This window comes from Odontesthes bonariensis, chromosome 9 (genome assembly GCF_027942865.1).
Source record: "Odontesthes bonariensis isolate fOdoBon6 chromosome 9, fOdoBon6.hap1, whole genome shotgun sequence".
Classification (NCBI taxonomy): Eukaryota; Metazoa; Chordata; class Actinopteri; order Atheriniformes; family Atherinopsidae; genus Odontesthes; species Odontesthes bonariensis.
Genome location: NC_134514.1, coordinates 1,096,950 through 1,112,321, shown reverse-complemented (window position 1 = coordinate 1,112,321; position 15,372 = coordinate 1,096,950). Strand labels below are relative to the sequence as shown.

Genomic DNA, 15,372 nt, shown 5'->3' with positions numbered 1-15,372 from the left:
ATTTCTGACCCGTGAATTATAAAAACATTTAGACACCAGAAAAAAGTTCACTGTTTTTTTTCCCTTTCAATATAATTAATTCAGAAGTAATTACTTCACATTTATATAATAGCAATAATAAACCTTTATTATGTAAAAGAAAACTGTTGGTCCAACTGACAGTAAAAAAAAAGTGTAATCCTGAAAACTGCTGATTGTCTTTTTGTATTGTGTAACAAAAAATAAATGATAAAAAATGTATTGAATTGAGTTGAATAGATAAATAACAGGTGGTTTCATCATACAGAATAGATTTTGGATTTAAAATTCAGTTAAGTTGCTTTATTTTGGGGCTTTGGTAGGGCGGGGCATTTCTGACCCGTAGGACAAGTGTCTTAAAACGACATGAAAGTAGGATCTGTGGGTCTCTGAAGCACTGACGGATGCAGGTTTTCATCTCTGTGGCCACACCATCCATCCTCTCAGTGGGATCAGCTGATCCTTCATTTTCTTTGTCTTTGTCAACACTGGAAAAAATGCCCCTCCAAAAATAAGGAAAAAAAACAACAAATAAAAGACGTTTTTGCTTGAAATAAGCAAAAAAATCTGCCAATGGAACTAGTGAAAATCGGCTTGTCAAGAAAAAAAAAAGCTTGTTTCATATGAAATGTGACTCAAAACAATTTGTTTTCAAGACTTTTTCATTTAACAAGATATTCCAGATGTATTGTATTAAAACAAGTCCCTATATCTGGCTGAAATGGTGCTTGTTAGGCAGTTGTGTCTCATATTAAGTGTAATGAGATATTTAGACTAGAAATGAGACAAATATACTTGGTAAGACTTTGATTTTTTCCAATGTTCTTCATAACCCGAGTCAGATGGAAGATTCTAAATATTTGAAACGCGTTGGATCCAGAGGAGGTGAAGCTCTGATTGGTCCACAGACTGAAACATGGACTCACCATGGTATTACTGATACTGTACCTGTGAGCCCCAGGTGGAGCTGTTTACCAGCAGGTGGGGTTTCAGCATCAGTTCAGAGCACTGTTACTCCCTCTGCTGGCTGCTGGCTGCCGGTGAAGTGATCTTTATCCAGAACAGGACTTCAGAAAGAGAAAAAGAGTTCTAACCAGCTGTTACGTGCCTTCTTTCACCTTCGTAATGTTGTTAAAATCAGGAACATCTTGTCTCAGAGTGATGCAGAAAAACTGCTCCATGCATTTGTTACTTCAGGATTGGACTACTGTAATTCTTTATTATTGGGCTGTCCCACATATTCTCTGAAAAGCCTCCAGATATGTGTTTACAAGTGTTTGCAGTTTGTTTGTCTTTTTCACAAACGCTCCAGATTCCATGTTTGATTCATAGGCGACTTTATTCAGTTCTCAATGAAAGGGGGTAAAAATGGGTAAAAACCTTTGCCAGAAATACATATAAACACATATAAACAGGGGCGGACTGGGGAGAAAAAGTGGCCTCGAAAACCATCGGTAAATTAACTCGTTATCTGGAGAAAACCATCAGAAAAAAGTTTATACGCACCACGTCCGCTCCGGGCTTCCGTACATCAACACACATGTTTTTAATCTTCTGTTCATAATGAATCATGACGCAGTATTTTTCCGCTGATCTATAATCTTAAAACAGAGCACGTGTTTGTATATTTTTCTTATCTTTGACATCTGCAGTCCGTACATGACAGGGTTTAGAAAGGGTTGTATGATGAGAAAGTAGAGGGACAGAAAGAGCTTCAGCTCAGCGGGGACGCCGGTCAGATCAAATCTGCTCTGAAGCATCTCAAAGCAGCTGCCGAAAGAAAAGTTCACGAGAGACACGAGGTGAGGCGAGCAGGTGCTGACGGCCTTCTGCCTCATCTGCCTGGAACCCACGAAACACACTCTCAGGATTTTCATGTAGGAGAAGATGATTGGAAGCAGGGGAGCAAAAACAGAGAGAAAAATACTAAAAATACCGTAAAAGTTATTCACCTGGGTGTCAGAACAGGCTAATTTAACCACCCCGTAGTTCTGACAGTACAAACTGTTTAAGATGTTTCCGCAGAACGACAAGCGGATGGTTAAAGACAAGACGATGAAAAACTTCACAAAACAGTAAAGCCAAGTCAGAACGATGATCACAGCAGCGCTGCGTAGCGTCATGCGTGTGCTGTACTGCAGAGGATAACAGATGGCCACATATCTGTCGTAAGACATGACGGCCAAGTTACAAAACTCAACACTTCCGTAAGTATAAACACAGAAGATCTGCAGGAAGCAGAGAGGAGCAGAAACAGTGTGAACGTCAGAGAGGATCTGAATCAGCAGGAATGGAAACAGCCCTAAACTACCATACAGTTCATTTACAAACAGGCTGCACAGAAACATGTACATGGGTTCATGTAAGCTCCTGTTCACACTGATAACCACGATGAGCGACGCGTTGGCCACGACTATAACAACGTACAGCGAAGCGGCCATCAGGAAGAAGAAGTATCTCAACTTTCCAACATTCAAATAAGCACCAAGAATGAAATGAGACAAAGTTGATGAAGTTGAATTCAACTTCATTCTTCTGATCAAACTTGGTGCAGATTTCAAAGGTTCTATTATCAGGTCAAAACTTATTATTTACATTTATAGTTCATTTACAAACAGGTTGGACTGAACGTAGTTTTATAGAATACGTGTTCACTTACAGAAGAAAATATAACCCTTTAGTTCATGTTTGCATCTTTTTTTCTCACCAAAAACAGAAAATAAAGCAGTTTGATTTAAAAGAATTAAATATTTCCTGACCTTTCTACATGTTTCTGATTTTAGAAATGGTGCGTCAAAGCTGCACAAAGTTACCGTTTGTTCTTCTTCACCATCGCAGCTGTGAAGCTGCTCAGCTGAACTTTATAAGTCCTTCAGGACAAAGAAAACCACCGGCTGCACACACCTCATCCCCAGTGACGCCATGTTTACCGACAGCGAGATGAAACCTTCTTTAAACCTTTGGTTTCAGCCGTCTGACGCAACCCTGCTCCTTCAGACAGATAGAACATAGATGCCACTGTGTGTCCAGTTTCTAGCTGAAAGATTTCTGTCTCATCTGGAACTAACAGAACAAAGTCTAAAGTTTTCCTGTGAACAGAGAAAAACACCAAAAATACCCAAAAAGTTCGCAGAACAGGCCGATAACAGAAGTTTTAGATCTGAATATTTTATATCTGTACACTCCCCTTTCAATCCCCTTGAAATAGAAGAGGTAAAGATAAGTAGGAATGGGAATCAAACCCTGGTTCAAGTAGGGGGTAATGAAAGTATAGAGGGTGCCAGAGGTGGAGGCAGGACACGACACACTATTGCATTGTATTTAAATTTAAACTCCTCTACTAGACTAGAAACTGGGAGCTGGAGTATGCCTTTCCCATACAGTGCCACAGTACTTAAACATCTAGGAACACCGAGCCACTTCCATGTCTGCCTGGTACCACCTGCCTAAACTCTATTTCACTTCCATCTTTAAACTATTCATATTCGCTCTGACAAAAAAAGCAAAAAGCAAAATGTTTCTTCACTTGATGGTGAAAGTTTTCTTTCTTTTAGCATCACACAACTAAACAAGTTTCAGGGATGGTTCAGGTAGGTTCACTGCCATGATTCTTTGATAAGATAAGAGTGTGGAAATGAAGAATAAGCTCCCTCAAATGTTCGAGCAGGTGGTTATAGGGGTAAAGAACTAAAAGGGAAAATGTTTGTAAGATAGAATTTAATTTAACACATTTTTGTTTAAGGCAACAAAGCATCAAATTATTTTAGGTGACACATTTAAGCATATTTCACCCTTCTGTGCATCAGTCTGCTGCTTGGTGCTTTATGTCACAGCTCCATTAATGACAGGGTTAGGGTCTCCCCAGTCCGCCCCTGTTTATATGTGTTTTATATGTGTTTGTATGTGTTATATGTGTTTATATATGTTTATATGTGTTTATATGTGTTTTATGTGTTTATATGTGTTTATATGTCTTTATATGTTTTATGTATTTATATGTGTTTATATGTGTTTATATATGTTTATATGTGTTTATATGTGTTTGTATGTGTTTATATGTATTTATATGTGTTTATATCTGTGTATATATGTTTATATGTGTTTATATGTCTTTATATGTGTTATATGTATTTATATGTCTTTATATGTGTTATATGTGTTTATATATGTTTATATATGTTTATATGTGTTTATATGTCTTTATATGTGTTATATGTGTTTATATGTCTTTATATGTGTTATATGTGTTTATATATGTTTATATGTGTTTATATGTCTTTATATGTGTTATATGTGTTTATATATGTTTATATGTGTTTATATGTGTTTTATGTGTTTATATATGTTTATATGTGTTTATATGTGTTTATATGTCTTTATATGTGTTATATGTGTTTATATATGTTTATATATGTTTATATGTGTTTATATGTCTTTATATGTGTTATATGTGTTTATATGTCTTTATATGTGTTATATATGTTTATATATGTTTATATGTGTTTATATGTCTTTATATGTGTTATATGTGTTTATATGTCTTTATATGTGTTATATGTGTTTATATATGTTTATATGTGTTTATATGTCTTTATATGTGTTATATGTGTTTATATATGTTTATATGTGTTTATATGTGTTTATATGTCTTTATATGTGTTATATGTCTTTATATGTCTTTATATGTGTTATATGTGTTTATATATGTTTATATGTGTTTATATGTGTTTATATGTCTTTATATGTGTTATATGTGTTTATATATGTTTATATGTGTTTATATGTGTTTATATGTCTTTATATGTGTTATATGTGTTTATATATGTTTATATGTGTTTTATGTGTTTATATGTGTTTATATGTATTTATATGTGTTTATATGTTTTATGTATTTATATGTGTTTATATGTGTTTATATATGTTTATATGTGTTTGTATGTGTTTATATGTATTTATATGTGTTTATATCTGTCTATATATGTTTATATGTGTTTATATGTCTTTATATGTGTTATATGTGTTTATATGTCTTTATATGTGTTATATGTGTTTGTATGTGTTATATGTGTTTCTATATGTTTATATGTGTTTATATGTGTTTATATGTGTTTTATGTGTTTATATGTGTTTATATGTATTTATATGTGTTTATATGTTTTATGTATTTATATGTGTTTATATGTGTTTATATATGTTTATATGTGTTTGTATGTGTTTATATGTATTTATATGTGTTTATATCTGTCTATATATGTTTATATGTGTTTATATGTCTTTATATGTGTTATATGTGTTTATATATGTTTATATGTGTTTATATGTGTTTATATGTGTTTTATGTGTTTATATGTGTTTATATGTCTTTATATGTGTTATATGTGTTTATATATGTTTATATGTGTTTATATGTGTTTATATGTCTTTATATGTGTTTATATGTGTTTATATATGTTTATATGTGTTTATATGTGTTTTATGTGTTTATATGTGTTTATATGTATTTATATGTGTTTATATGTTTTATGTATTTATATGTGTTTATATGTGTTTAAATATGTTTATATGTGTTTGTATGTGTTTATATGTATTTATATGTGTTTATATCTGTCTATATATGTTTATATGTGTTTATATGTCTTTATATGTGTTATATGTGTTTATATATGTTTATATGTGTTTATATGTGTTTATATGTGTTTTATGTGTTTATATGTGTTTATATGTCTTTATATGTGTTATATGTGTTTATATATGTTTATATGTGTTTATATGTCTTTATATGTCTTTATATGTGTTATATGTGTTTATATATGTTTATATGTGTTTATATGTGTTTATATGTGTTTTATGTGTTTATATGTGTTTATATGTATTTATATGTGTTTATATGTCTTTATATGTGTTATATGTGTTTATATGTCTTTATATGTGTTATATGTGTTTATATATGTTTATATGTGTTTATATGTCTTTATATGTGTTATATGTGTTTATATGTGTTTATATGTGTTTATATGTGTTTTATGTGTTTATATATGTTTATATGTGTTTATATGTGTTTATATGTCTTTATATGTGTTATATGTGTTTATATATGTTTATATATGTTTATATGTGTTTATATGTCTTTATATGTGTTATATGTGTTTATATGTCTTTATATGTGTTATATATGTTTATATATGTTTATATGTGTTTATATGTCTTTATATGTGTTATATGTGTTTATATGTCTTTATATGTGTTATATGTGTTTATATATGTTTATATGTGTTTATATGTCTTTATATGTGTTATATGTGTTTATATATGTTTATATGTGTTTATATGTGTTTATATGTCTTTATATGTGTTATATGTCTTTATATGTCTTTATATGTGTTATATGTGTTTATATATGTTTATATGTGTTTATATGTGTTTATATGTCTTTATATGTGTTATATGTGTTTATATATGTTTATATGTGTTTATATGTGTTTATATGTCTTTATATGTGTTATATGTGTTTATATATGTTTATATGTGTTTTATGTGTTTATATGTGTTTATATGTATTTATATGTGTTTATATGTTTTATGTATTTATATGTGTTTATATGTGTTTATATATGTTTATATGTGTTTGTATGTGTTTATATGTATTTATATGTGTTTATATCTGTCTATATATGTTTATATGTGTTTATATGTCTTTATATGTGTTATATGTGTTTATATGTCTTTATATGTGTTATATGTGTTTGTATGTGTTATATGTGTTTCTATATGTTTATATGTGTTTATATGTGTTTATATGTGTTTTATGTGTTTATATGTGTTTATATGTATTTATATGTGTTTATATGTTTTATGTATTTATATGTGTTTATATGTGTTTATATATGTTTATATGTGTTTGTATGTGTTTATATGTATTTATATGTGTTTATATCTGTCTATATATGTTTATATGTGTTTATATGTCTTTATATGTGTTATATGTGTTTATATATGTTTATATGTGTTTATATGTGTTTATATGTGTTTTATGTGTTTATATGTGTTTATATGTCTTTATATGTGTTATATGTGTTTATATATGTTTATATGTGTTTATATGTGTTTATATGTCTTTATATGTGTTTATATGTGTTTATATATGTTTATATGTGTTTATATGTGTTTTATGTGTTTATATGTGTTTATATGTATTTATATGTGTTTATATGTTTTATGTATTTATATGTGTTTATATGTGTTTAAATATGTTTATATGTGTTTGTATGTGTTTATATGTATTTATATGTGTTTATATCTGTCTATATATGTTTATATGTGTTTATATGTCTTTATATGTGTTATATGTGTTTATATATGTTTATATGTGTTTATATGTGTTTATATGTGTTTTATGTGTTTATATGTGTTTATATGTCTTTATATGTGTTATATGTGTTTATATATGTTTATATGTGTTTATATGTCTTTATATGTCTTTATATGTGTTATATGTGTTTATATATGTTTATATGTGTTTATATGTGTTTATATGTGTTTTATGTGTTTATATGTGTTTATATGTATTTATATGTGTTTATATGTTTTATGTATTTATATGTGTTTATATGTGTTTATATATGTTTATATGTGTTTGTATGTGTTTATATGTGTTTATATATGTTTATATGTGTTTGTATGTGTTTATATGTATTTATATGTGTTTATATCTGTCTATATATGTTTATATGTGTTCATATGTGTTTATATATGTTTATATGTCTTTATATGTGTTATATGTGTTTATATATGTTTATATGTGTTTATATGTATTTATATGTGTTTTATGTGTTTATATGTATTTATATGTGTTATATATGTTTATATGTGTTTATATGTATTTATATGTGTTTTATGTGTTTATATGTGTTTATATATGTTTATATGTATTTATATGTGTTTATATGTTTTATGTATTTATATGTGTTTTATGTATTTATATGTGTTTATATGTGTTTATATATGTTTATATGTGTTTATATTTATTTATATGTGTTTATATATGTTTATATGTGTTTATATTTATTTATATGTGTTTATATATGTGTTTTATGTATTTATATGTGTTTATATGTGTTTTATGTATTTATATGTGTTTATATGTGTTTATATATGTTTATATGTGTTTTATGTATTTATATGTGTTTATATATGTTTATATGTGTTTATATATGTTTATATGTGTTTATATTTATTTATATGTGTTTATATGTGTTTTATGTATTTATATGTGTTTATATGTGTTTATATGTATTTATATGTGTTTTATGTGTTTATATGTGTTTATATATGTTTATATGTATTTATATGTGTTTATATGTTTTATGTATTTATATGTGTTTATATGTGTTTATATATGTTTATATGTGTTTATATTTATTTATATGTGTTTATATGTGTTTTATGTATTTATATGTGTTTATATGTGTTTTATGTATTTATATGTGTTTATATATGTTTATATGTGTTTATATTTATTTATATGTGTTTATATGTGTTTTATGTATTTATATGTGTTTATATGTGTTTATACGTATTTATATGTGTTTATATGTATTTATATGTGTTTATATGTGTTTATATGTATTTATATGTGTTTTATGTGTTTATATATGTTTATATGTGTTTATATGTATTTATATGTGTTTATATGTGTTTTATGTGTTTATATGTGTTTTATGTATTTATATGTGTTTATATGTGTTTATATATGTTTATATGTGTTTTATGTATTTATATGTGTTTATATATGTTTATATGTGTTTATATATGTTTATATGTGTTTATATTTATTTATATGTGTTTCATGTGTTTATATGTGTTTATATGTATTTATATGTGTTTTATGTGTTTATATGTGTTTATATATGTTTATATGTATTTATATGTGTTTATATGTTTTATGTATTTATATGTGTTTATATGTGTTTATATATGTTTATATGTGTTTATATTTATTTATATGTGTTTATATGTGTTTTATGTATTTATATGTATTTATATGTGTTTATATGTGTTTTATGTATTTATATGTGTTTATATATGTTTATATGTGTTTATATTTATTTATATGTGTTTATATGTGTTTTATGTATTTATATGTGTTTATATGTGTTTTATGTATTTATATGTGTTTATATGTGTTTATACGTATTTATATGTGTTTATATGTATTTATATGTGTTTATATGTGTTTATATGTATTTATATGTGTTTATATGTGTTTATATGTATTTATATGTGTTTTATGTGTTTATATGTGTTTATATGTGTTTATATGTATTTATATGTGTTTATATGTGTTTTATGTGTTTATATATGTTTATATGTGTTTATACGTATTTATATGTGTTTATATGTGTTTTATGTATTTATATGTGTTTATATGTGTTTATATGTGTTTTATGTGTTTATATGTGTTTATATATGTTTATATGTGTTTATATTTATTTATATGTGTTTATATGTGTTTTATGTATTTATATGTGTTTATATGTGTTTTATGTATTTATATGTGTTTATATGTGTTTATATGTATTTATATGTGTTTATATGTGTTTTATGTGTTTATATGTGTTTATATGTGTTTTATGTGTTTATATGTGTTTATATGTATTTATATGTGTTTATATGTATTTATATGTGTTTATACGCACCACGTCCGCTCCGGGCTTCCGTAGCTTAAACCACACGTTTTTAATCTTCTGTTCATAATGAATCATGACACAGTATTATGTGTTTATATGTGTTTATATGTATTTATATTTGCTTATATGTGTTTTATGTGTTAATATGTGTTTACATGTATTTATGTGTTCATATGTGTTTTATATGTATTTATATTTGCTTATATGTGTTTTATGTGTTAATATGTGTTTACATGTGTTTATATGTATTTATGTGTTCATATGTGTTTATATGTATTCATATGTATTTATATGTGCTTATATGTGTTTTATGTGTTAATATGTGTTCACATGTGTTTATGTGTTCATATGTATTTATATGTATTTATATTTGCTTATATGTGTTTTATGTGTTAATATGTGTTTACATGTATTTATGTGTTCATATGTGTTTTATATGTATTTATATTTGCTTATATGTGTTTTATGTGTTAATATGTGTTTACATGTGTTTATATGTATTTATGTGTTCATATGTGTTTACATGTGTTTATATGTATTTATGTGTTAATATGTGTTTACATGTATTTATGTGTTCATATGTGTTTTATATGTATTTATATGTATTTATATGTGCTTATATGTGTTTTATGTGTTAATATGTGTTTACATGTGTTTATATGTATTTATGTGTTCATATGTGTTTATATGTATTTATATGCGTTTTATGTGTTCGCAGTTTGTTTGTCTCGTAGAGATAACTTTCATATCTTAACTTTCAGGCCGTCTCCATGGTTACCCAATGATGCACCAGAGGTGCCGTCATCGTTTTCTGGAGATAACGATAATGGCATGATTGGTGTGTGTTAAACCTGATTCCATTCTTCTTTGCTTTTTTCAGTTTCAAAAACGCTCCAGATTCCATGTTTGATTCATAGGCGACTTTATTCAGTTCTCAATGAAAGGGGGTAAAAATGGGTAAAAACCTTTGCCAGAAATACATATAAACACATATAAACAGGGGCGGACTGGGGAGAAAAAGTGGCCTCGAAAACCATCGGTAAATTAACTCGTTATCTGGAGAAAACCATCAGAAAAAAGTTTATACGCACCACGTCCGCTCCGGGCTTCCGTACATCAACACACATGTTTTTAATCTTCTGTTCATAATGAATCATGACGCAGTATTTTTCCGCTGATCTATAATCTTAAAACAGAGCACGTGTTTGTATATTTTTCTTATCTTTGACATCTGCAGTCCGTACATGACAGGGTTTAGAAAGGGTTGTATGATGAGAAAGTAGAGGGACAGAATGAGCTTCAGCTCAGCGGGGACGCCGGTCAGATCAAATCTGCTCTGAAGAATCTCAAAGCAGCTGCCGAAAGAAAAGTTCACGAGAGACACGAGGTGAGGCGAGCAGGTGCTGACGGCCTTCTGCCTCATCTGCCTGGAACCCACGAAACACACTCTCAGGATTTTCATGTAGGAGAAGATGATTGGAAGCAGGGGAGCAAAAACAGAGAGAAAAATACCAAAAATACCGTAAAAGTTATTCACCTGGGTGTCAGAACAGGCTAATTTAACCACCCCGTAGTTCTGACAGTACAAACTGTTTAAGATGTTTCCGCAGAACGACAAGCGGATGGTTAAAGACAAGTTGATGAAAAACTTCACAAAACAGTAAAGCCAAGTCAGAACGATGATCACAGCAGCGCTGCGTAGCGTCATGCGTGTGCTGTACTGCAGAGGATAACAGATGGCCACATATCTGTCGTAAGACATGACGGCCAAGTTACAAAACTCAACACTTCCGTAAGTATAAACACAGAAGATCTGCAGGAAGCAGAGAGGAGCAGAAACAGTGTGAACGTCAGAGAGGATCTGAATCAGCAGGAATGGAAACAGCCCTAAACTACCATACAGTTCATTTACAAACAGGCTGCACAGAAACATGTACATGGGTTCATGTAAGCTCCTGTTCACACTGATAACCACGATGAGCGACGCGTTGGCCACGACTATAACAACGTACAGCGAAGCGGCCATCAGGAAGAAGAAGTATCTCAACTTTCCAACATTCAAATAAGCACCAAGAATGAAATGAGACAAAGTTGATGAAGTTGAATTTAACTTCATTCTTCTGATCAAACTTGGTGCAGATTTCAAAGGTTCTATTATCAGGTCAAAACTTATTATTTACATTTATAGTTCATTTACAAACAGGTTGGACTGAACGTAGTTTTATAGAATACGTGTTCACTTACAGAAGAAAATATAACCCTTTAGTTCATGTTTGCATCTTTTTTTCTCACCAAAAACAGAAAATAAAGCAGTTTGATTTAAAAGAATTAAATATTTCCTGACCTTTCTACATGTCTCTGATTTTAGAAATGATGTGTCAAAGCTGCACAAAGTTACCGTTTGTTCTTCTTCGCCATCGCAGCTCTGAAGCTGCTCAGCTGAACTTTATAAGTCCTTCAGGACAAAGAAAACCACCGGCTGCACACACCTCATCCCCAGTGACGCCATGTTTACCGACAGCGAGATGAAACCTTCTTTAAACCTTTGGTTTCAGCCGTCTGACGCAACCCTGCTCCTTCAGACAGATAGAACATAGATGCCACTGTGTGTCCAGTTTCTAGCTGAAAGATTTCTGTCTCATCTGGAACTAACAGAACAAAGTCTAAAGTTTTCCTGTGAACAGAGAAAAACACCAAAAATACCCAAAAAGTTCCCAGAACAGGCCGATAACAGAAGTTTTAGATCTGAATATCTTATATCTGTACACTCCCCTTTAATTCTAAGGTTTCTCAAGGTGTTTATGGTGTATCAGGTTATAATGGAAATATTTTCAAAGTAAACTCAAGAAATTTGTGCTAAAGAAAAAATGGACCAGACTCAGTGAATGATTCCCTATTATATAGATCAGTGAGCAGTGCTGACCAACATCATTGGGGTCATCAGGGGGGAACCTCCTTTCATCAGTGTTTGGTCTAGGTCGAAGTAGGAATGGGATTCAAACCCTGGTTTGGGTAGGGGGTAGAAATAGAAGAGGTAAAGATAAGTAGGAATGGGAATCAAAGCCTGGTTCAGGTAGGGGGTAATGAAAGTATAGAGGGTGCCAGAGGTGGAGGCAGGACAAGACACATAGTGGTTCCCAAACTGGGAGGCACAGAGCAATTGCAGGAGGGAATGCACAAATTAATCAATTAAAATAAATGATACTGCTAGCATAACATGGACAAGTTTTTGATGGGGCTCCCATGTAAACGCAAAGCAGAGGATGATGCCAAATATGCTTCCAAAGCAATTTCCTTCCATGGCAAAGAAAAGTATATATGGTGACACATATCTTGCCTTTGGCTTCACCTGTAAAACGGTGGGTTACGAGGAGATACCGCAGTGTGTTGTCTGTCTTAAAACTCTAGCTTGTGACAGCTTGAAGCTGAACAAGCTTCGGTAAAAAATGTCTTATGTACCAAAGGGGGGCCCAGCAGAGAATGTTTGGGAACCATTGCACTAGCAGATTCAGCAGACTAACTCACCTAAACAGTCCTACAGTCACTAAAAATGCCAGCAAAAACAAAGCCATACAGGCCAACTCACCTAAAATGGCTGCCTGGTTACACATGGGCCACACCCTCCACTTAAATGTCTTGAACTTCTTCTTTGCTTCTTCCAAGAGTCTGTTTACCCTAAGTGCTCCCCCTGCTGGGCCCCCAGCTGCTATTGCTTCTTCTAATCCAAATCCACTGACTGGACTTTACTGCTTCATCTGACACTTCCTTCACTATTTTCCTCACACTCTGTCCACTTACACCCAGCTCCCTCAGCAATGAGACAACAGACTTTGCAACAAATCCTCTACATCCTACTTCCACTGGACAGATTCTAACCTTCCATCCTCGCTGCTCTGCTTCTGCCCCCAACTCCACATATCTAAGCTTTTTCCTTTCATATGCTTCTGCTACTGATTCCTCCCAAGGAACAGTCAGCTCTATGAAACAGACTCTCATTCTACTCCTAGACCACAAGACTATATCAGGCTTTAGATTTGTAGAGGCTATCTCCTGGGGAACAACAAGCTTATTTCCTAAATCTACCTGCATCTCCCAATCACAAGCATCCTCCAAGCTGCCGTGCCTCCTAATCGTTTTATTAACTTTCTCCCCCTCTTGAACAAACTGAATTGCCCCTCTCTTCGCCTAAAGGGCCCAGTATAGTTGCCGTGATGGCTCTCACGAACGGTGTTGATGATGTCACAGTGTCGTGCCAGCCATATATAGCGCCAATCTTCTCCGTCACAGAGGTGTCGCTGCTACGTGAAGGATACCGCTCTGCAACGACGATAGTTGAGAAGAAAACAATGCCCCTGCAGCGCTGCCATCAGTGAAGCTTCTGCTTAGAACCTTACCTAAAAAAAAATAAAAAGTAATAAAAATAAATAAAAATAAAAAACAATTAAAAATCATTTTAAAAAAGAACCTTACCGGCGAAAAGGTGACGAAAGAGAAAGATTATTTTTCATAATAGCTGATGAGCCTGCAGAAGTTGAAATTTCAATAGGTGTTTTCTATAGTCTGATACAGTCCTTAGAATATTGTTATAGGACTTTAAGTGTATTGTGTTACCTTTTGTTTGTTTGTTTGTTATGAAATAGTGTGCTTCAATGGACACACTTTGGAATTATCGTTACCTTTCAGGATGCAACAATAATAATAACAGATGGTTTTATATGGCGCTGATACTCAACGCTGCTTCCAGTGAATGAAACAACAGCAAATTCTTAACGACATCATTTATTTACAAATAATAGCACAAAGTATTTTACATGACAACCGGCAGCCGCGTGCCTGTTTTCGAGTTGGTCCGTCCGGTTTGTCGTTTTACGTGCGCGCCAAGTTTCAAATTTTGACTGGTGCCCGACTACGCGCCACGCCGCCTTTTCATGGCGCGCACCAGGCAGAAATACGTCATCTTGATGTTACAAGACATATTCATATTCTTTCTTCTTTCTCTTTTTCCTAAGACGTTCAGCCCTTCTGAGTATTGCTAGCCTGCCTCTCAATTCTTCCTGCAAAACATTAATTCCCTCTCTCTCTTCTTCTGTAGATATTTTCCACTGCTTTCTTAAATTTCTTCTTTCCTTAACCAATTTCTCCATCTCTTTTTGCCGCCTAGACTTAACTAAATGTACTCTTTCAACTCTCTTTCTATCTTGCACCCCAAATCTTTCTACACCATAGGAGTAAATTATATCTCCCATCTTCTCTAGCCTATCGCTTGCATTTCCTCCTAACCTACCTAATATGGACAAAACAGAAACACTGGTTATTGCCCCTGATGACTCCATTCCAGGGATTAACCAGTACTTGGGTGACTTGGGCCAGTCTGTTAAACCGAGCCTAAGGAACCTGGGTGTTGTGTTTGACAAAGACACGTCAAACAGCTGACCAAAAACTGCTTTTTTCAACTGAGGAAAATCTCCAAACTCTGGAAAATGGTGTCACAAAATGATTTGGAGCTGATCATTCATGCATTTGTGTCTTTGCGTTTGGACTATTGTAATAGTCTGTTTTCATGTCTGAACAAGAAGGAGCTGTCTCGCCTGCAGTTGGTGCAAAACTCTGCAGCCAGAATTCTGACCCGCTCTAATAGGAGGACTCACATAACTCCTGTTCTTAAAGC

General features: G+C 31.4%; 2 protein-coding genes across 2 annotated transcripts; both read right to left on the bottom strand.

Annotated features, from left to right (window-relative positions):
• Window positions 1-1,586: 1,586 nt before the first annotated feature.
• Window positions 1,587-2,549, bottom strand: LOC142388979 (olfactory receptor 10A6-like). Its single transcript, XM_075474529.1, has one exon. It carries the CDS (start codon window positions 2,547-2,549, stop codon window positions 1,587-1,589), a length of 963 nt encoding a protein of 320 aa, XP_075330644.1.
• Window positions 2,550-10,857: 8,308 nt separating this feature from the next.
• LOC142388978 (olfactory receptor 10A6-like) lies at window positions 10,858-11,820 on the bottom strand. The gene has a single exon (XM_075474528.1). The coding sequence runs from the start codon at window positions 11,818-11,820 to the stop codon at window positions 10,858-10,860; it is 963 nt and encodes a 320-aa protein (XP_075330643.1).
• Between the last annotated feature and the right edge of the window lie 3,552 nt (window positions 11,821-15,372).